This window comes from Psittacula echo, assembly GCF_963264785.1.
Source record: "Psittacula echo genome assembly, chromosome: 4".
Classification (NCBI taxonomy): Eukaryota; Metazoa; Chordata; class Aves; order Psittaciformes; family Psittacidae; genus Psittacula; species Psittacula echo.
The window spans coordinates 71,114,280-71,137,109 of record NC_137738.1 but is presented as its reverse complement, the minus strand read 5'-3'; the positions used below and the strand labels follow the sequence as shown (position 1 = coordinate 71,137,109).

The 22,830-nt window shown below is 42.4% G+C and overlaps 1 protein-coding gene across 1 annotated transcript; it reads left to right on the top strand.

Annotated features, from left to right (window-relative positions):
* Positions 1–818: 818 nt before the first annotated feature.
* On the top strand, positions 819–21,480 carry NT5E (5'-nucleotidase ecto; the record flags this gene model as incomplete). Its single annotated transcript, XM_080616921.1, has 9 exons — positions 819–1,151; positions 5,920–6,142; positions 11,389–11,577; positions 15,275–15,472; positions 16,976–17,127; positions 17,555–17,667; positions 17,946–18,091; positions 19,645–19,845; positions 21,231–21,480. The coding sequence occupies 9 exons, from the start codon at positions 819–821 to the stop codon at positions 21,386–21,388; spliced, it is 1,713 nt and encodes a 570-aa protein (XP_080473047.1). The 3' UTR covers positions 21,389–21,480.
* Positions 21,481–22,830: the final 1,350 nt, after the last annotated feature.

Here is a 22,830-nt window from a genome sequence, read left to right as displayed (position 1 = left end):
CCACACAGTGGATGTGTGACTTAAAGGAGCAGGTGGGGCCAACAATCAGTCTGAGCTGCTGAAGTGGCCATCAGCCCATGCCATACACCTGTTGGGTTGTATATTTAAGGCATCAGTGGGTTTCCTCTTCAGCATACATGTGCTGAACCATGAAAGTTTAGTAGTTTACCAAAGAAGGAAAATCTTGAAAGCAATTCAAGGATCTACACTAAGAACAGTAGAGCTATAATTAAATCCACCTTAAAAGTAGCGTACCTCTTTTTAGGGCTGAAATAGCACTCTGTATTTTAAGCAGAGTATTATGTATTTATGTTGGAGAAAAAGAAGAGAGGTTGAAAACAAGCATTTTCATGTGAGGGTTTGGAAACTCAGCGTACTAAACATTCACCAAGGCTCCCCGTAAGCGCTGGAGTTTGTCCTGTCGCTGCTGGATGAATTCGCATCTCTGACCTCCAGCAGCGGGCTGGAGCCCATCTCCGTACAGCCCCTGCTGTGCCGTGCTGAGGGACGGCAGAGGGAGGACGGGACAGGGCAGGAGCCGGGGCTGAGTGATCCCCAAGTCCCAGCAGGCAGCGAACCTGAGGCGCGGTGAACAGCGAGCCCGGCAGTCCCGGGCGGCCGCTCCGCGCCGTTGCTCACGCCCAGCAGACGAGAAGCACCTGCAGCTTCCGCGCCACACGGGCAGTCAGCACCTCCGCTGCGGGCGGGTCGCGGCTAGAGGCTCCGCGGGGCGGCGCGCAACCTGCGCGAGTTCCCTGCCAGCCCGCCCCGCCGCAGCCACCCTTTGTACCGGCCCCGCGGAGCGGAGTCCCCGCGGCATGGCGTGGCGGGCGGGCGCGCTGTGTCTGTGCGCGGCGGCGGTGCTGTGCGCGGCGGCGGAGCTGCGGCTGACCCTGCTGCACACCAACGATGTCCACGGGCGCGTGGAGGCGCAGGGCGCGGGAGCGCGGGGCTGCGCGGGCGCGGAGCGTGGGGCCGGCTGCTTCGGCGGCGTGGCGCGGCGAGCGGCGCTGGTGGCGGCGGAGCGGGCCGCGCACCGTAACGTGCTGCTGCTGGACGCCGGAGACCAGTACCAGGGCACGGTGTGGTTCTCCCGCTTCAAGGGCTGGGAGGCGGTCCACTTCATGAACCTCCTGCGCTACGACGCCATGGTAAAGAGGGCCCGGGGTAGTAGTGGTGGGGGGCTTCTCCCTCTTGGGTGCTGGGTCTGTGTTTCGTTTTCCAGCCCTTGCATTGACACTCCCTGGAGAGCGTAGCGTTGCCTTAGAGAAGTCTGTAGGTCTCGCTAAAATCGTGGTCAGCATCGGCCAGGGGTAAGGAAGGGGAAAAGAAGCGATGTGCCAGGTGACTGGCACCCGATCGAATGGAGTCAGGAGCTGGCAGTCCCGCGGGCAGCCAGAAACAGGGAGCTGGTGCCAGGGCTACAGAGAGGGAAAGGCAGGCATGCCGTGGAAGAGCTCCACTTGGGAGACGCAGGGGCTTGGAGCGAGCTGGGAAGAGGGATCGGCGGAAGCGTGGAATCCTGGGTGAGGCTCCTGGCCTGCGATGGAGAGGGTAACTGTGGCAGAGGCTCGCAGCCTGCCCTGCGGGAAGGGCCAGATGGTGCATGTTGGCAATGCTGTTGCAAAGGGTGAGGATTGTTCGTTTTCATCAGTCCCACCCTGACCGTGTGCAGTCCCACTAGAGCTGTGGTCTTGACAGGGTGTAAGGGGCTGGATGAGTGTGGTCCAGGGACTGGAGCAGTGCACCTTTGAGGAAGCTGTCTGAGGCTGCACGGGTCGTGCATTTTTACTCATTCTCTTTTGGTCGTTCGAGCACTGAGAGAAAGGTAGAAGAATTTGAGGCTGAGATTGGGGGATGTCACTCCATGTCCTTAAGTCTTTTGTCTGCTAATACATAAAGCCTGCTAATACATAAAGAATTATTGTGGGTTATTTTGCTTGCATACAACCTCAGAAAGGAGGAGAGAGATTGAAGTTATGTTTAAGGATGACTGCATATTTATCTCATTCCAACTAACAGCTTGAGGAAAAAAAATCTGTGCGTATCGTATCCTCTTGACTTCATCTTTTTTGCTTTCTTTGGAAAATACTGCTCTTTCCCAGGTAAAAATGGCTTCACCCGTTTCTTCCCTCTGCCTCAGAAGAGTTGCAGAAGGGAAGGGATGCCCCAGTACACTCTCCTGGGCTAAACACATTTCACACCAGACAGACAGGTCTGTGAAGGACACTGCTCCCTGTTCCTGTGGCTTAACAAACGGTTTCCTAATCATAAAACTAACAGGGTTTTTCTCTCAGTGGTGACGGGGAGGGATGTGTGCGTTCAGGACTCATTCTCACTGGGAGCTGGGGAGCACTTTGGGATTCTGCAGTGCAGAAATAGCTCAAGGTGGCTTTTCTTGCCTTTCTTCCCAAAGCTGGCTGCTGACTGTCACTCCTCAGCCACACATTTGCTGGTTTAAGTGTTTCATGGGCAGGCTGGGAGCTTGTACAGTTCCTGATCATATCACAAGAAGAAATTCTAATGGGCAAAATCAGCCATATTGAGCTTGTGCCCAGATTTAGAAATGCATTACGTAGGAAGCAAGTACTGACTGTTTGGGAGATTCCATGAGCTTTTTCATCAGAATAAGATTAAAAAAAAATTCCACACCATACTGGATAGCCAGAGGCTTGTACTGAACGCTTATACCTTAGGTGAAGTAGTCAACCACTTGTTCTCTGTGGAGGTGCTGCATATTGTAATTTGAATGTTGTCACTGGATAGAAGCGGGCAGGACAGACTGAGAAGCTACAGGTACTCAGGACCTTTGCTACCGAAGAGCCTGAGGAGAGATGCCAAGTGTTGGGCAGTGCTGCGACATCCTTTGCAACTCTTCTGTCCATGGACTGTGAGCACCATGCAGTGGGGATGGTGGCTAGGTGGGCGCAGGGAGCCAGGTGAGAGCCACTCTGCACAAGAGTGAGCTAGTGTTTCTTTAAGCAAAATTTGGGAAGTCATATCCCTAACAGAAGGGGAGGGGATTACTGAAATGGTTAGAAGCAAGATACAGGAGTAGGATTACTAGCAGGATGAAGGAGGGAACATGAGTCATGGAAGTAGTTACAGGATGGGGGCAGGAGCTGTAGCAGGATTTAGGGCAGCCTGGCAGTGTTAGAGGTTTAGTCCACAAATGGGACAAATTTCCTTTTAGGTTAGCTATTTTCTCATTTCTGTCCTTTCTCACCTCAAGCCTGTTTTGTCTTGTTTAGCGAGGTATTGCCTTCCAAATTTTCTTGGCACTAGCCTTGCTTTTTGGTGTAATTAACATCAAAATTAAGTACTGCAAAGGCAGTAATTGAAGGGATGATGGAAGTCTTCTGGGTTTACTTTTAAGTTGCATCCTTCTGTTAATTTGTATCCTGATTTTGAAATTTTTTTTAACTTGGTTTCTTGTGAAAAGGAGGATTATAGGATCATGTGCTGTGTGCCTAAACATGTCTGTTTATCCCTCCTTGTGACTTGCACTTAAGCTGGCCAATGGATTCAAATTTGGTGAAGGGATATTGCACAGGTACAGCGTCCCAGAAGCTCTGGGCATAAGGGTGGTTAGATAGAGTATAGGAACCCAGCATGGTACACATCCTCCCCCAGAGGAAAAGTTGTATCAAATGTAAGACCGTATTATTAGCCACCAGTGATTTCTCATGAACAAGAGATTTTGTAACCACCCACACCATGGGAAAAGTTTTGATCAAAGCTTGTATCCTAATGGACATGAAATAATCCAAACGCAAGATACAAAGCCAAGAGAAACAAGGTTTCATAAGTGGTTGGTTGGTTTTGTTGTTTGTGGGTTGTTGGGGTTTTTTTCCACAACAAGCTAATGGCAGTTACATGCAATTCAACTTATTTCATTTGCAACCTTTTGGGGGGGAGGGTGTAATTGCATGTTTAGGATAAACAGAAGGCACATGCATCAGCCAAAAGGAAATAGCTTGTTACATTCTGAGATGCTCCACCAGTCCATGGACGTCTTTTCAGAACATCAGTCAGCATCGAACTGATGAAGGAATCAAAATGAGTTTCCTTAAAGTGTTATTCTTTTTTACATTATTTTTTACAGCAAGTTAGATTGCAGCTAGAATACGGTTAGAAAGCTGATATAGTTGGAGTGCACTGTGGCTTCCCAGGTCAGGATTTTCCTAAGAACAGTTCTTGGTTCTTTTGGACAAGTGCTGCAGCATCATGCAAACAATTTGACTCCTTCCCTGGGGTGTGAGTAGGGTTCTCACCAGCATCAGCAGGAGCAGTTGATTGCCAGTGATGCCAAAGTTACTGCTGATATCCTGACTTTTCCACAGGGCCATTGACTATATGCCTGTGGGGATCAGAGGAGTCAGGAGCCTTTGCTTCATCCAAAAGCAAGACTACCAATCATTTGACTGAAATGTTGAGCTTCCGTGCCTCTAGTGGTCCTGCTCAGGTTGGAACATGACCAGGGTTAATATAATCTATCTGGGAAAGAAAAGGTGTAATAAACACATAGAGGTTGTTTATCTGAGCAGTGCAGAGAGGTGTATAAGTCTTTTCAGATGATGAATGTGGCTTTCCCTGCTTAATCTTCAGAATGAAATTAGAAGAACGCTTTTGTCTAGAAGAGTTGGTCTGATGGCTTTAGCACTCCTTTCATGCTTTGCTCTAACTGCCACCTGAAAACTTGTCCCAGGTTACACTATGACTATGTTTCTATAGCTGTTTCTTCTCTTTCACTAACACCTAAATATGCTACAAGGTTCTTGTATATATCATGCTTCAGCAAAGTTGCCATCTATGGACATTTTGCTGTTTACTTGGAGGCACAGGCATGTGGCATGTTAGGCTGAGCATGAAAAAGGGGTGGGTAAAAGAAAGTTTTATGGTCCTTTAAAGCAAGTACATTTTTGTTAAATTAGGCAACCAACCTAGAATAATTAAATGTTCTCATCTTGTTGATATTACGTTTCTAATTGATAAACTGGACTGCTTGTTTTATGTGATAGTTTTAGTTTAGATATCATAGTTTCTATGGTAGTGTTATCATAGAATCAGAGACTCATGGAATGGTTTGGGTTGGAAGGGAACTTAAAGATCATGTAGTTCCAACCCCCGTGCCATGGGCAGGGACACCTTCCACTAGACGAGGTTGCTCAAAGCCCCTTTCATCCTGGCCTTGAATACTGTCACGAATGGGACATCCACAGCTTCCCCGGGCAACCTGTGCCAGTTGCTTCACCACCCTTACAGTAAACACACCTGCATGTGTGCACACACCCATACTATGGATTGTCTGTGGAGATTCTCCCTAGTTGATAACCATTAGAACTTCCAGTAGGAAATTATATTGATGATGCCTAGAAAATGGTATTTTCTTGTAACATGTTAAAGTGCACAAGAACTTATACTAAATGTGAATTAAATGTGTTTAAAAACCTGTATTCCAGGCACAAGCTCTTAAAATTCATGTTTTATTTAAAGATAACAAATACTGTCTTTGGCATTTAACATTTTCTTCAGTATTTTTTTAAGCAACATATTTTCCATACACAAAATAAGTATTTTCCTCTGTGGTTCTTGTTAATCCTCTTTCTTGCAGTTACAGAATGAAAAACCAGTGGGTTTTGGTTTGGCATGTAATTGCAGACCTTATTTATGTAGGTTTTGACTGTCACATCTGTATTGATAGAAGAGTCTGAAAAGCAAAAACCTAAACCTAGAAAAGACAAAAATAACATTTCTGTGTTCATGAGAAACAGGGATGTGCTGTTTTAGACAAGATAGGATTTTATTCCCTAGAACATAGACTTTGTTTTCTCATACATACCTTTATATATAGTTTATGAGAGTATTTAGACTGAATATTGGAGGTAGGGTCTTATATTTTCTTCTTGCTTTTCACAGGCTTTGGGGAACCATGAGTTCGATGAAGGTGTGAGTGGATTATTGGATCCTTTCCTTAAAAATGCCAGTTTTATGGTTTTGAGTGCCAACATCAAGGGGAAAACCCCATTAGGGAATGAAATGATGAAATATGTTAATCCTTTTAAAATAGTACATTTCGACTCAGAACCGGTAGGAATTGTTGGCTACACTACAAAGGAAACTTCTTTTCTTTCACAGCCAGGTATGTTTTCTTTAGTATATAAGTTTATGTCCTTTGCTACTATTTTATTACTTGCCCACTGTTTTGAATCCAAAGATGAATATTTTCAGCTGAAAAGTGAGAAGTTTTATCAATACTTACTTGTATTATTCAACTTTGTAACTGCCTGATTTTTTAATTGGAGAAGCCTTGTTAACATTAAAAGCCGTTTTCATACAGACCTGAATTATAGTGTCACTGAATTATCCAAGAATATTAAAAAGATCAGTGAGATTGCAGAAGAGCTGGGTGGTGCTTTTATTGTTGTTGGGTTTTAAGATTTATATTCTTTTATATTGTTATTTATGTGTCTAAACAAAGGTCGAAGTGTACCTTTACAGTGAAATGTGCTCAAACCAAGGCTTTTCTCTGTGTGTTGGAAATGTGATCTTGGATGCCTCCAAGCTCAAGCCCTAGTAAAAGCAAGGAGAGCTTCCTGTGTGTTTTTGAAGCAGAAGTTGCCCAAGATGTTTTTAGTCTCTCAAATATTTCCAGAAATTAGACTACAGAAGAAACACCCATTCAGCTTTTACCACAATTGCTTCATTCATGAGTAAAATTAGAATTGATGAGGAAAAGGCTTCTCAATTTCTGGTTTTTTCCAACATTGAAGGGGTTTTGGTTTGTTGAGGTTGGTTTTTTTAAGTAAAAGAAAATGGTCAACTGGAACGAGAAACACATTTAAATCAGCTGTAGGAGATCTGAGTCATTGCCTGCTCGAAGCTCATCCCCCCACACCTCCTCCCCCCCAACAAAATCAGACTCTCTTCCCTGTTTTTTGCAGGAGGGATGCCCCAAGCACCAGTTTAAAGCAGTTTCTACACTGAAAAAGGACTTCATATTATTACTTCTCTTTTCATCACTTAGTAATAAAGAAGTAATGCATAGTTTTTTAAAGAAATTGAATATTTCATACCTTGAGGAAATACTAGAATATGAAACTGTTCCTTCTGTGCTTTTTAATTCCTATTCCTTATGTTTAAAGTATGGGGAAGTGGACGTCTGAGGTCAGAATAGACTTCTATATCTCACTTGTATTTTACAATTATGTGGTTTTGGAGTCCTTTCTTTTCTTCCCCCAACAGAAAAGGAAATTGATCTGTATTTTCTGTAGGCAATAGGATTTCACCTGTGCTTGAGGTGAAGTTCTTGAGGGGTGAAATGCTTGAGGGTAGGTGTCATCTGACATCACGCTAAGTTTGAACACAGTCAGTGTTCTTCTTCATTAGGAATTAATAAACTAGATCTCAACTCTTCTCCCAAACAACTCCATTGCTGTGGTGAGGTCATCAACTTAACTGTCTTGCAAATAAATTTACTAGAGAAGAATCCAGATAGTGTTGGAATGATCCTCTAAGGCATTTAACTACACTTCCAGTAACCTTTAGACATCACACTGAATGCCTCAGTGTGCTGGGATGCTATAACAGATACCACAGCTATTAAAAACAGCGTTAAAAGGGAAGGCTGGTTAGTTCCCTAACTGTTAGCTCCCTGAAGCAGCCCTAAGCTAAGTATATCCCACAGTGTAATTGAGCAACAAGCAGAGCAAATTCTAACAGCAACATTCATAGTGATCTGAGTTTTTACAATTTTCTGCTTTGCTTTCTCAGTGTGTGGAGGAGCATTTGGAAGCTTTGAAAATGTGAATTCAGGATGTGTTAATATAGCTCAGTGACTGTATATCATCCGTGACCTAGCAATCCTTCAGACTGATAAAATCACGGCAGAGGTGGGTCGGTGGCTAAATAGTTATCAACCTAATTCCTTAATTCAATGAATAAGATGTGTTGCACATTTTAAATTCAGCACCATGCTTATCTCTACACACTTCTTCCAGATGATTCTGTTTTCTCAGACTCCGCAGCAGTTGCTTTGGCGTGCTGTACACTCTTAGGGCATTGTCAAGGCAAATAAGAAGTATGAAAATGCTGAAACGGGAATTCCTACGTGACCATTTTCCATGGAAATCTTTTGTGGGTGCGATTTCTTCTGTTGTCAAATCCCGATAACTTTGACGCAATCATGAAATTACAGTTTGTACTTTCATAGTTTGCTTAAAATGGCTATCAGCATACTTGAACAGAGTATGAAGTCCCTGAGTCTCAGTGGTTCCATTGTGAAGGAACAGTTAATCTTTGCTGCAGGTACTGTCACTGTTGTTGTTCGGAAACCACAGGGATGGGGAGCTCTTAGCACAATTTGTAGGTCACAGCCAATTGGCAGTTTTTCTGAAGTTCTTCCTTCAACTATCTCAGCCAGTTTTTCCACATCCTCCAAGTGTTGTTTATAACTTGGCACACAGACAGAGTTGTCTATGTATTTGTTTTGCACTAGTAATCCTAAGAGCATCTTTCTGGTATTTGATGGTACCAGCTCACTTGCTTTGGTTCTGCAATGGCGTTGTAAACATCACACAAAACGGTAATGTCTTTATCTGTCCTGAGAGATGCTACACACATGTTTGGTGCTGTGAAATAAGATAGCTCATTTTGTCTGCTTTATTTTCATGTAAGGTAGAAGCCCAAAGCTGCTTACTCTGTAACCCTACAGGCAGCAAAATATTTACTGAAACTATCAACTTGGCAGAGTTTTCTAAAATGGAATTTTAAATTCCATTTATTCCACTTTATTCTGGCTAGCTTGCATAATATTTTTAACATGCAGCCAGTTCTTTTTCCTTGTTCATTTATAGCAGTCTGGATGTTTTATCTGAAACTCACATCAGTTTAATACCTTGAAACAGAAGTGAAATGCTGGTATGAGCAATAACTAACTCTTAAATAAACACTTATTTCAATTCAGATTGTTTTGAAATACATGCAGGTGGGTGCTAAGCAGCATATTGTTTTTTGCCCGGTTTCATAGAGAAGTGAGCACTGTGTAATTGCTCTTACAGTCTCCCGCTGTATGACTTTTGAACCTGCTGGCCCATTTCAGCTCTATTAGATGAAGTGCTTGGATGACTAGGATACAAAGCTGTGTGAGGGCTGGGTTGAGGTAAGGAGGTGCAAGAAGCCTCTGCAGGAACCCCTTTCTGAGGTCAAGGTGGGCAGTGAGCAGTTCCTGGATGGTTGGGTTTGGAGGTGTGACTGCCTGTGTGGTTGGTGGTGCTGGTGGCTGCCTGTGCCCTGCTGTAACAGTCCTGGGAGAGAGATGGATTTACTGGCACAGGACAAACCTTGTTTTAGCCCTCATTGTGAAAGTAGGTTTGCTTGGTTCAGTATGGGTTTGAGGGTTAATAACAGTATGTCTTCAGTGTATTGTAGGCTGCAGGGATGTAGAGGGGTAACAGAGCTGGTGCTGGTGGGAAGAGCTCAGTTATCATGGACCACCTGGCATGGAAGAAGTTAGCCTGCAGGCAACTGGATGCTGGCACAGCTGGTCAGCAGGCTCACTTTTGCTCTTCATGTAGAGAGCTCCGTTTTCTTTACAGAACAGGTCCCCACATTGTGGTATGCAACACCATTGTAGCTGGTCCATGGATGGTAAGAGGAGTATGTAAAAGGCCTAGGCTCAAGGAGCATTTCTCAGGCATCTCCTTTTGCCAGTGGCTCTGTATCAGGCCCAGTTTCTGTCAAGCAGAAGGATGTACAAAGAGGGGCTGAAGTTGGTGTCTTCCTTCAGGAAGAATAAGGCTAAAGTTGAACTAAGTGCAGTTTTCCACTGTCTTAAGAGGGGGTTTATAGAAAAGACGGGGACAGACTCATCCCAGAGGGACACAGAGAAAGGACAAGAAACAATGGGCTCATGAAGTAAAACAGGAAATTATGGTGGGACGTAAGGAAAAAATTTGTCACGGTAAGAGCAGTTAAGCCATGAAACAGGTTGGTCAGAGAGGCTGTGGAATTTCAGCTTGCTGGGACCAGACCTATTTGAGCATCCTCTTTTGGCTTTGAGTTCCTGCTTTGAGTGGGTTTTGGACTAGATGGCCCCTGGAGGTCCCTTCCAACCTCAATTAACTTGTGACTCTTTGATTCTTAAGAAGAGGTCTGCAGGAAGAAAATGTGGAGATGCGCTGCACGATTCAGTCTGCAATGTGCAGTACAGAGATTCCCTCTGGCAGTAACAGAACTATTCAATGGGTGTGGTGGTGAACCAGTTTATGTAACCCTCTTTTATCTCTTCCATTGTAGCTGCTTCCTCTTCATTTCCTGAGACATTTTGCACTGGATTGTGAATTCGTTTCACTCCTCCCTTTGTTATGAAATAATGTAAATCTTTTGACTTGAAAAGTATATTTCAAAATGGTTTGATCAAAAACTCAGCAGGAAGGAGAGGAATTAGGTAGAGGCTGAATTGGTAGAAATGTGTCTCGGTTGTCTTCACCGGGAAGTTTAGGATTACAATTTGTTGACTCTGTTCTTAAACTCCATTCTTAAAACTTTGTCAAAGAAATTAGTCTCCTACATAGTCAGTCCTTTTGCGCAACCCAAAACACTGTGCCCAGGATAAAAGTGCATGTTTATCTAATGCTCATGTAACTGTTTGTCATGTTAGAATAATTTCAGCTGGCACAGAAATCTTGCAGAAAGATTGAGTTTCCCAACATTGTGGTCGGGAAGAGGTTTCTTCTTTCCAGACACTCCGTTCTGTATGTTCTTGTTTCAGGATGGTAGCTCAGCTGTGTGCTGTGCTGTATTGATATTGCTGAGAGTGGTTCGCATTAGGTGAGATAATCTGTGTAAAAAGGCAGTTCAGAGTTTGCACTTTGAAGAAGCTGCTCTTTAAAGCCTCAGGGAGGAGAGGGAGGGAAAGAACAAGATGGGTGTGGAGTAAAAAGAGAGATTTAACTCAGGAGAAGATAGAAGACCTCAAGGAAATACAATTTGGGAAGGAAAAAAAGCTTTGTAGTACAAGTATATATGCTCAAACACTTACTGACGCATTTAGTTTCCTTTCGCTAGTTAAATAACAAAGCCCGTTCAATTTTTGATCCCACAATTGGTGTCACTGGTATTTTTTAATGGAGTTACAACTTGTTTAGTATAGGCAAGTACATACAGCTTAGCGAAGGAATGTTGTTTTAGTCTAAGCACAAAGGTGCTCCTGAGAGACTGGAGAACATCAGATGAGGAGCTTGGACCAACTAAGAGCATTTGAAAGCCACTGATACTCAAAGTACCATTAATTGTACAAAACAGCACCAGATATAAACTAGGTTTTTGTTTGTTTAATAATTAAAGTACTTTGTAATAGTATATTTACGTTTGTTCTTTTTTCTTAAGGGGATGACGTTATCTTTGAAGATGAAATTGAAGCATTGCAAGTACAAGTGAATGAACTTACTGCTCGGGGAGTGAACAGAATAATTGCACTAGGACATTCTGGTTTTACTGTGGACAAAAATATTGCCCAGAAAGTGAAAGGAGTGGATGTTGTAATTGGAGGACATACAAACACATTTCTCTATACAGGTATTTAACTTCTTACTAAAATGTTGCTTCTAAAGCAAAGCTAAAACTGTTTCTCTTTAAACTCTGAGAACTTTCACAAATACAGTTTACTGCTGGCTGTACTGGGACAGATCCGTAGCTGGTACCTATCCCTAACTTCCACGGAAGAAACTGATTTAAAACAGTCTGTAGGTAAGCAGTACCCTAACTCACTGAAATGTTCCTTAATACTGTGGATGTTCAAGGTGACCTGTGCAAAGCAGGACAGAGAGGTAGTAATACTAGTAAATTACTGTCAAACATACTGCACCTGTTTCAAGTTCACACATACAAAGCAGTAAATCAGATGTTTACATTTAAACTTGGGTGTGTTAACAAAAAAAATGAATCATGTAAGACTTCAAAAGTGATACCGATGTTGATTTTCTGTAGAATCTGATTCATAGGTCTCCATTAGCCCTGATATTAAAAAAACTCTTTCCAAGTTTTCTCTGTCTTTTTCAGTCCTACTTTTAATCTCTGATTTTGTTCTTCATTGTTTCAGAGGTAGACATCATTCCAGAGGTGAACACTGTTGATCTCATTTCTTCCACAGCAATGCTGCTTCAGGGCAAAACCTGCCACCAGCAGCTTCTCCAATTGCTGCTGCCTTCCCTGACTCCATGTGTAAGGACAGAAGTAAAAGAAAGGCTGGGCTTTATAAACCATCAAAGATAGCTCATTAAATTCAGCTCATTAAATTAACTGGTTGAGAATATAACAAGAACTTGCTGTAATTTTCCGTGAAATTTCCCTTGTGCTCTAGTCATCAGGATAGCACTGTGTACCCTAGGAGTTTAAACACTTAAAGGTTTTGCACTGTCCACTTCATCCTCTCTCTACTCATCTCTTCTCACTTTTTCATGCCTTTTTGTTTCATTTGGGCTCTCACATTTTACTGTCCCACCTGTTAAACAGTTTCATGCTTCAGATACACATTAAACAGTTTGGAATATCTCTTTAATTTGGCCTCAAGGAATAACTGATTACTAAGCTGGAGCCACAGAGCATTTACACACCTACCTACAAGTCAGAGGCTGCAAACACTTAGCATAGGGGTGCAGCAGAGAAGTGGCCAAACTGGAACAGACAACAGGACCATCCATCCCAATGTCTTGTCTCCAAGAGTGACTGAGAGTGAATGGTGAGGGAAGAGTGGACAAGCCTGTAGAAAGGCTGCACTCAAGCCTGCCTCCATCAAAGGGGGCAAAATGTCTTAAGTCAAAATGGCTTATTGGACATGGTCCAAAGAGATGCCACTGTTCGCAATTGGGAATTGTGATCTGAAGTGCTCCGGGAGTTGAGGTACCGAGTTCATATCCTGTCTATATCTGTAGGAGTTCACATGCACATCTTTTGTCATCCCAGAGAGTACCCCACTGTCCGAGTAGACTAAGTCAAGTTGTTCAACCTCTTCCCATTTGAAACTGTACTTGCTAATCCATCCAGGAACACCACGAGTGCATTTGTGAGCCTTTCCCTTCTAAGGCAAAGCTATCAGCCAACAAGGACACAGCCACGTCTGTGGAGGTGATTTGACTGCACAGTAAACGTCTAAATTTTGTGCATGTTTCTATGTGTACATTAAGCCTATAAGCTCTCATTTAAATCAAGAGATGTTAGATCAATAACTGGCACGAGAATCTGAGCGAGTGTTTTGGCTCAGTCTAAGAGGAGATAAACCAGCTGGTCAGCTGAATCTCTGGCTGTCGTGGGAGTTGAGAGACAAACTGCCCATGGCAGACATCTCCACAGAGATGTCTTAATATAAGGGCCTAATCTTGGACTAGTCCAACCTGTCTCTCTCTGAGACATTTGGAAATCTTTGGTTTATCCACAGATTACGTGGCAAATGTTGCCTTGAATTTTTCAGGTGTGCTTTGGGTGTGTAGAACTGATTCAAACAGTAACGGCAGTTTTAGGTTAAATCATATTAATTTCTACTTTTCATCAGAAAGGATGTTCTGAGAACGCAGTGTGTTGGCTAAAACAAGGGAAGAAAACAAGAAGATGTTACAGTTTCTTCAGTTACCCAGTATGAATTTGTGCATTTGTAATGAAACAGCGTCTCACACTTTGACAGAGATGTGTGCATGGGTTCTAGTGCTGTTTTCTCTGGGGATAAGGTGCACTGAAATGTCTTTTCATTTCAGAAGGAGCCAATCTGCTCTTACAATGGAATTATGTCATAGGGATAATTAAACCTTCAAGAAAGTATCAGTATCAGAAAACGTTTCTTTAGGAAGCAAGAAATGAATAAGCATGTAACCATGCACAGCTGATGTGAACTAAAACGATGACCAGAAAGCATAAATTTCTCTTGCTAATGCTCTGTTCATTTGAAGGCTACACAAAGGCAAGAGATCAAAACTGATTCTTTTTCAGTTCCAAAAAAACCCAAAGCCACTTTGCGTGGATAAATCCTGCAGGGTTTTCATTAGCTACAGGATTTCTTAAATTCTTCCCAAAATAAATATCAAATAGTGAGGGAGGCACCACCAGGAAACCAGCTGTGTTGGCCCGGCTGAAAGTAGAAAAACTAGTTCTCTGGTAAACTTGGTTCAGCTTGTATTTTCCTACAGCTTTTCCCCCCGGAGAAGAGGAGGGACTAGAGAGAAATATGAATTGTAGTTCTAGGAGGAACGTTTGTCCTGCTTGCTTATCCCAGGTTTTCATGTTACATAAACAACTGTAAATGAAAGGAAACCACTTGTTCAGTGAGGGGTGGAAGTGAAGAGCCTGCTTTCCTCCGGATCCACGCCTGCTCCCCCATGCCCCCGCCGTGCTGGCACCCAGGCTGTCACTGACACGGGGGTGGGAAGTGCTGCTGCTTTGGGACAGGAGGAGCAGCAGGCTCTGAGGAGGCTCTGCAGCAAGGCCATGCAGCACACAGTGCCTCTCAGAGCTGCCTGGCCTTGGTCTTTGCTGACAGTGGGGTAGAAATACTGAGGAAGTAACAGGGGGGATTGATACTACTCAGATAATAATGTCAGGGAGACAGGGAGAACGCTGGTACCCTGGAGACAAGAGCTGTGCCGTGTAGTTTTCTTTGCTGCTTTCCTCCCCTGCGTGGTTTCTGAATCCTTGGTAGGCTATGCTGATTGAGCTGAGATCTCTTTTTTCTGTAAACACCTTCAATCTATCTGTTTCCAAATCCTACATCTAATCACCCTTCAAACTTTGCAGGTTGATAAGAGTTTTAAATGTATGACCACGTAACTGTAATGCTAATGAAAAAAAAACCCATGTATGTTTTATTAACATTCTCATTTTCTATCTGATGCCGAATAACGTAGCTTGAAGGCTGAACAATACATTTCTCAGCCAGAGGCTGGTACTCATGCATTACTGAGAGATTTAGATTGCAGTAACCGGAATGAAAAGTTCCTTTGTTGCTGTTGTGACATGATGTCATGGAGAAGTGTGCTGTCACAACTTAAAAAACACTGTGGCAGTTCTTAGAGCTCATGTCCTGAAAACAACATTGTCTCTCATGCAATAACATAACTGAATGTTATGTTACTGAATGTGTATTTGCCGTCCAATACATTTATTGCTGTTTCTGCTTAATGTCCTATTTGGGGTTTTTAAGGCTGAGAAACATTTGAAACCATCATTCTGATAATTCCTGGAAGGTCACATGAGCTGAAATGCCGCTTTACATGCTCCTTTTGTGCAGGCACCCCACCGTCCACTGAACAGCCAGCTGGCCCGTACCCATTCATGGTTGACTCAGATGATGGGAGGAAGGTGCCAGTGGTGCAAGCTTACGCTTATGGAAAGTATCTTGGTTACTTAAATGTTACATTTGACAAGAAAGGAAATGTAGTTGAAGCAGTTGGAAACCCCATTCTGCTGGACAGCAGTGTTCCTGAAGGTATGTGGAACAGACGTTTGAATTTGCCTGCAGCACTCTACTGCAATTCAAGTGTTATTATGTTAAATACACACTACAGTGTTGAAGAAGAGTCCGGCTTTCTTCCTGAGCTTGCCGTTCTCTTATGCATAGGGTTCAGGCTGTGTTACCGTTGTACATGTTTGCATCTTGTTTCTTTTTCTGAACAATGGCCTTTGAATATGCACAAATTCAGTGTATGTTTTTGTCTGTTTAAAATGACTGAAAGCCCTTTTGTAAGAGCTTAGATGATACCCTACCTTACCATTTGGTAGAGCCTGTTTTAGACAGCCCTGTAACTATGATTTAAAAGATTGAGGACTAATTTACTCTGTTTTGCCAGAGACTGGGTTCTCTGGAACAGAGTTTAGGGCAATATAGGAAATTGGAAGTGTTCCGGAAGAAACCCTCTGGCAATGTGCAAATAAAATACATGAACCCACAACTTCTTTTTTTCAAAACTGATTTTGTTCACTGTTTCAGCTCTGAAGCATGTAAAGAACTGGGAAGAAGAAAGTCTGTTGCTTTCTGTTCATAGCCATCCAAGCTCTGTTACCTTATTTTTGTTGGCTCTGTAATTACTTAGGGCTGGTTCTCGAGTCTTTGTTTGCTGTCCAGCATTTGCTGTGTGAAGCTTTTTTCTAGGCATGAAGCTAAAAAGTCTTTTTTTTTTTTTTCAGACTTTCCAGGTTCTACCCGAGTATTTATGAAATAGATAATTTAAAAATTATTTGTCCATAGATATTCTGATTGACTATGTTATTATCAGTGATCCATGAATGGAATGAGGTGATACAAAGAGACTTTACAGCAAAACTGAAAGTTCAGATGCATAGGTGCTCTCATTTCATAAATGTTGCTGTTGCTGACAGTTACGTGGCAAATTGCTTAAAACTAACAGCTGATACAAAGCAGTGGTGACATTATCTGTATATTACAAGTATCTTTGTATCTGGCATTGTTTTCTTAAAGAATTAGATTTGCATCTGCCAGACACATGTGCATAGGGAATTAATTTCTCTGAGGAGTTTATTCACTGACATCGGTATTTGAGCTAGTATTCCTTCTAACACTGCATTAAAGGGGAGGAAGCTATAAATAGGAAGGAAAAAAAAAAAAGATATGATGTCAAATATAGACCAAGCTCACTGATATGTTACAAATTCTCTCACTTGTAAAGGTAGGTGCTACAAACCCTGTCAGTCAGAGCTCAGAACAGGACTGGGCAAAAAATACTTCTAAGTGTTAGGAGACAACCTTGCTGTGGCACAGGAATAGCTCGTTCACTTGATTGTCTCATCCTGCCTGCTCCTTTTCCAGGCTTTGAAGTGAGTGTAGATGTCAGGTGCTTGAGGAGCCTTTAGGGAGAGTGTGACATTTTAGAATCATGAAGAGCAGGGTCTTTCCTAAGCTTTGTATTCACTGAAATATCACTAATATGAGATACGTGTGATGCTTATTTTGCACTTTTATACTACTTTATAGATGAGCACATTAAAGAAGAAGTGGAAAAATGGAAGAAAAATCTGGGGAATTATTCTACAGAGATTGGAAAAACTAGTGTTTACCTGAATGGTACAAGCCAAGCGTGCCGTTTCCAGGAATGTAACATGGGAAATTTGCTCTGTGATGCTGCGGTAAGACATTGCTGCTCCAGGTGGCAATGACATCTAAGTGGTACCCCAGAGCTATTGGATGAAATGCTCCAAACTCTCATCACACAGGCTCTGCTGCTTTCTAACACTGTGACAGCTATTGCCTCCCTAGAGAGATCTGGCAGAAGCCAGGCTGTAATGAATCTTGCTGTATAGAGGAAGGAGCAGTTTATTCTTTGGGTGAACCCTCATATAGACAGCAGCTCACAGCTGGCTCTGAGGCTGCAGTTTTAAGAGACATGGTAGTCTGACCTAATAAATAACTATTTTATAGTGGGGCTGAAGGTAATATCAAAGAAGATATAAAACCTTTCTGTTTCTTTTAAGTCTCTGATTGTATTGGCTGTGAATTTCCAGAGCCTAGAATAAGTGAAGACTAAAAATCAGTTTAAACATTTTCCTTTGGTAGCTTTATGAGAACGTTGGACGTCCAGATAAAAAGTCATGGAACCATGTTTCAATGTGCATCCTGAATGGAGGTGGGATACGGTCACCCATTGATGAACAGAGCACTAACGGTATGTAAAATGACAAGCTGAATGACAGCTTTATCAGAAAGGAAGCATTGAAGCGTAGTGGATAGCAATACATGCAGCCACATCAAACTCAGATTTATTAGTCTTGATGCTTGCTGGATGATAAAGACGTCGGTTCTTTGATTGGGACAATGTGTATGATTCTCACCTCATTTTCTTAAATTGTATTTGCCACATTCCTTGTCAAAAATGTATCGTTAAACAACCTAAAATAATGTTGTAATCTTAAAAGAAGTCAATATTAAGACTTATTCCCCCAGGTAGCATTACTGTGGAAGATTTGCTGTCTGTTTTGCCATTTGGAGGTCGTTTTGATTTGGTGAGGGTAAAAGGCTCCACTCTGAAAGAAGCTTTTGAGCACAGTGTGCGCAGATATGGAAAAGGAAGTGGAGAGCTGCTGCAGGTTGGAGGTACATTTTCTTCCTTCCTCTTCTCAGTTTTCCAAACCCTTCTACTGGCCTTGTTTGTATTATGCCTCTCTAAGAATGGAAATAAGGGTGACAGCCCTGTGCCTCACGTGTGCCAGCTGACTGCTTATCCTGCGTGTTTAATGGAGTCACTGCAGCACGTGGGCCATCACTGTTCCCGTCAGCAGAGACAGGATTCCTGGCTGGTTCAGTAACCTGTAATGGCAGCAGTTTAACACTTCAGTGAACTCCAGGAAGATAAATGAGTATAGCTGTAATACACTAATAGCTACAACACACTCTGTGTTTCAGTTCACTCACAGCCTACCTGAAGCCCCAGACTGGATGTCTCTGCCAGTTATTGCCAAATTTGTTTAGCAAAATCATTTTGTGCCATTGTCTAATGATTGCTGACAGCTTTAGAGTTAGTCCAACTGGGCTATGGAATTGCTGCAGTGACTTCCTAAATATGTCAGGGATGAAGAGTTAATATTAAAAACATGTGCATTTCTTGAATTGCAGCTCCCCATGTATTTATCCAGATGTATACTAGGCTACAGTCATGTTTATTGCTGGTCTCTTTGTGATGCAGTGCAGATTTTATTGTTTATTTAATAGAAAAGCTAAACAAGGGCAGGGGCTGATACATTATACCCTCCTTCCCCCCTCGTGCCTCTCCACTCAAATAGCCTGATGCTGGAGGTGCTAGCCCCCCATATGATCTACAACCCCCACATGCCAAGGACACAATCCATGTCTCTCACTTTCCACCAGTAAGTTACCATGTTCTTAGGTACTGCTAAAGTAAAGCAGCACCAGCCCCTCTGCTTGCTGCCTTCTCACAGAAGATAGCTAGTAGCTCTGGAAAGGGTTCAGGACAGAAGATCCAGAGCAGGAAGAGAGCCAGGGTTGGAAGAGCCTCTGTGCTTTATAAGCTGCAGTGGCTTCCTGATCAGGAAATTCTTGGCAGAGCTGTTGTGGGGGCCTCACTCTCCCCAGACTTTGACTGAGGAAGGCTCACAGCTAGAAATGTTACTGCTCCTACAGTGAGTAGAAACCGCAACTTTCAGTCCCTGGCTTTCTTTTTTCAGGACACTACCTATTACCATAATAGCTGCTAAATTAGGGTGGCTGGCTTTAAAAGAAGTCATTTCAGCCAACAAGCCAGGGCAATGAGAAAGCACATGATGACAGAAATAAGGGAGGGTGTTTTTTTAAACTGTATCCTAGGTATTTTTATATTGCAGTATCCTAGTCTCATGACTTTTCCTTCATGACTCCTTGGAGTAGTGACAAGAACAGACAATAAGTAACTGAGGTGGGACAGTGCTTCAGCATTTCTCTAACATCGTAAGTTTTCTTGCATAAAAGTTGCATAAGGTGCAAGGAAAATAGGGCATTAACTGGCATAATTCAGAATGACACAACCTCTCAGGCTAATGTTAACCTCTCAGTTAATGTAAAGAATCAGGTGAAGATGATGGAGGATGATGCCCCTAGCCCTGGATGTTCAATAGGCGCTGCATAAAGTGGCATTCCACCATGTATTTTTGTAGGCATCCACGTGGTCTATGATCTCTCCAGATCCCCAGGAAGCAGAGTTGTTACCTTAGAAGTGCTCTGCACAGCCTGCCGCGTCCCAGCCTACGTCCCACTCCAGATGGACCAAATATATAACGTGACTCTTCCATCCTATATGTTATTTGGAGGCGATGGCTATCATATGCTCAAAGACAAAAATCTGGGATACAGTAAAGGTAAGTATGAGAACCAACAGGGCAGCAGATAAACAATTCACAATAGCTAAAAGAGTCTCAGACTTTCTATTTTACTAGATAATTTTCTAGTCTGACTTCTTGTTTGGTTTTAGCCAGCAATTATGTTCTTTTTTAATTATAGCACAAAAGGTTCAAAGAGAAACTGAGCCTTATCCGTTCAGCACTGCTTAGAGAGCAGTTCTGAGATCAGGATAAGCCAGAAAAGGAGCAAAACCACATACGGCCTTGCACATGTATTCATTACACAACAAAGCATGAAAAAGGAAGATGCTATTTTCTTTAGCCTTTAAATTTCCACTTTATAGAAGTATTTGCAAAGACAGAATGATCGCCTCTACTACTGAAGGACATGCAGCTCAGGCAAGGGGACAGATGCTGAGCTGCTCTGCGGGAGTTAGCCTGCCCCTCAGAAAGCAGCAGGACTCTGGCGACAGCCACCCTGCTAGAGGCCTAAAAAGGAAGTGTTTTGCAATGCTGTGTGAAGCTCCTCTGAAGCTGCATGCAAACTGTTAGAAACTCATTGTTCATCCAATGGACATGTACGTCTTTTAAGACAAAGGGAACCTTGAAAAGACTTTTGAGATGAAAATTGATTATTTCTGAAAACACAAAGAGGATGTAATGCTGTGGTTAAAGGGGGAAAAAAGTATCTTCTAGGAGCACATCTACGTTTTGCCAAACTTTTAATTTCATGTGCTCTGCTTCTGGATGGTAAAAACATGCTTTTACAAAAAAAAAAAAAAATCAAAAAAAAAATCCCTTTGAACCTGTATTACAGCTCTTCTTTTGTTTCTACAGATGTTTCAATTTAAAATTCTCAGATTGGTCAGCCTACAGCTTGTACATTTGGGGAGGCTGTCCCTCACACTAATTATCTATTCATGCAGAAGTAAATTCACATATAGAGAAAGCATTAGGAATCATAGAATGGTTTGGGTTGGAAAGGACCTTAAGATCACCTTAAGGTCCAACCCCCTGCCATGGGCAGGGATGCCTTACACCCAAGTGAGCTCAGTGACCCAAGTGACACTCAGCCATGTCACCTAAGGCTCTGTCCAGCCTGGCCTTTAACACTGACATGGATGGAGCATTTATCACTTCTCTGGGCAACCCGTGCCAGTGCCTCATCACCCTCACAATAAAGACCTTTTTCTGTGTATCTGATCTAAATCTTGAGCAACCTGGTCCAGTGGAAGGTGTCCCTGCCTGTAGCGAGGGGGTTGGAACTGGATGATCTTTAAGGTCCCTTCAAACACAAGCCATTCTATGATTCTGTGATGATTCTATGAATTTTAGACAGGTTCTTAAATGTTGGTTAAGAGTCAGGCTGCTGCAGAGAACTCTTGTTTTGTCTGTTTGTTTAGGTGAACCTGATATTGAAGTTGTTACCCGTTACCTCCAGAGAATGAAGAGAGTTTACCCAGCAGTTGAAGGTCGAATAAAGTTTTCTTCTGGAAGTCTTATTGAAGCAAGTCTTACCCTGATTTCTGTATTGTTCACTGTAATGTTCTTGCATACTTGATTTTTGCTTGCTGTTTCCATTTAGAGTGAGGAAGGCAGGCAGAGAGATGATGCCAACAAAGGGAAAAGAGAACTGTTCCCTTTTCTTAAACCTTAAAATGAATGTGTGTTGAGGTTTCTGCTTGTCAACAGTAAACAGCACAAGTCATTGTCTTTAATCTGGTAGAGGCACTGAAGCACATGGTGCAGAACGAGAGGGCAGAATTCATAACTTCTCTTAGTTTCAATCTGCAGGTACCTGCAGCTACTTGCAGTTCAGTTTGAAGTTTCAAGGAGCAAAGTTCCAGGGAATACTCATGCTCCGTTGTAAAACAACCACTGACCAAAGTGGGACGGTTTTTAACTTCTCATTTTTTTAGCTACTTTAGATAATGAGTTGACTAAGAATCTGATTCCAGTAATGTAAACAAGCTTTTAAACAAGGACTTAGTGTAAGTATATACCTTTCTTTGATCTCCACTCAGGGTTAAAGCTCTCAGTCCGCTATTTCTACTTCGCTTCCACTCATATGCATTGTAGAGCTGGATTAAGCTCAGTGTCATTAAAAGCATGGGGTCCATTTACATGCAATTGAAAAAAGTTTTTCCAATTTTCCTTTTGAAGATGCAGCATCTCACTTATGTTTTCCATTAATAAATAATGCAATGAAAGCTTGATTTGATTTGCATCAATTTAAACAAACTGTGTATATATACTTCACTATATAATATGACCAGCTTGGAGACTGTATCCAAGTGAGAACACTATCGATGATTATGGTGAATCTTTATATGAAAAAGTTTACACCTTTTTCTAAAGACAAAAGCACAAGACTCCTGCCCATTATTCTGTATCAGCAGCATTGAGAGAGAACGTCAGATATGTGTATCAACTCCTTTGGAAGTAGGCCAGTAACCAGGCTTTTTACAGCAGAACCTGGCTTTATGACAATTGTGATCATAACTCAAAAGCCTGTTTCATCTATGGCAAGACTGTGTTTGAGAAACACACAGTTCTAAGAGCTGGGCTAATGAGTAATGGAGCTTTGAGCAACCTGGTCTAGTGGAAGGCATCCCTGTCCCTTCCAACCCAAACCATTATATGATCTGTAAGTACAAAGTCAGAAATCAGATTAAATGCTAAGTGACATTTCTGGCACTTCATCAAGAAGTGATTGCTTATAATATAATGCAAAAAAATTATTATGTTTAGAAGATCATTCAGATTGGAATTCTCACATCACGTTTCCATGTTGTTTATTGCCAAATTAAACTGATTATGAGTGTTCTGAATAGACCTGCTGTGTTCTTCTCGGAAGTGCACTACACTTTTGCAGACTGAAGCTACTCACTTCTTAAATTCACTGCACCTATGAATTTCCAGGAGAAGGTACATCATGATAAATATTCAGTGTGTATAAATTTTAAGACCTCATTAGTTTCCACATAAATTCAAGGGTTGTGC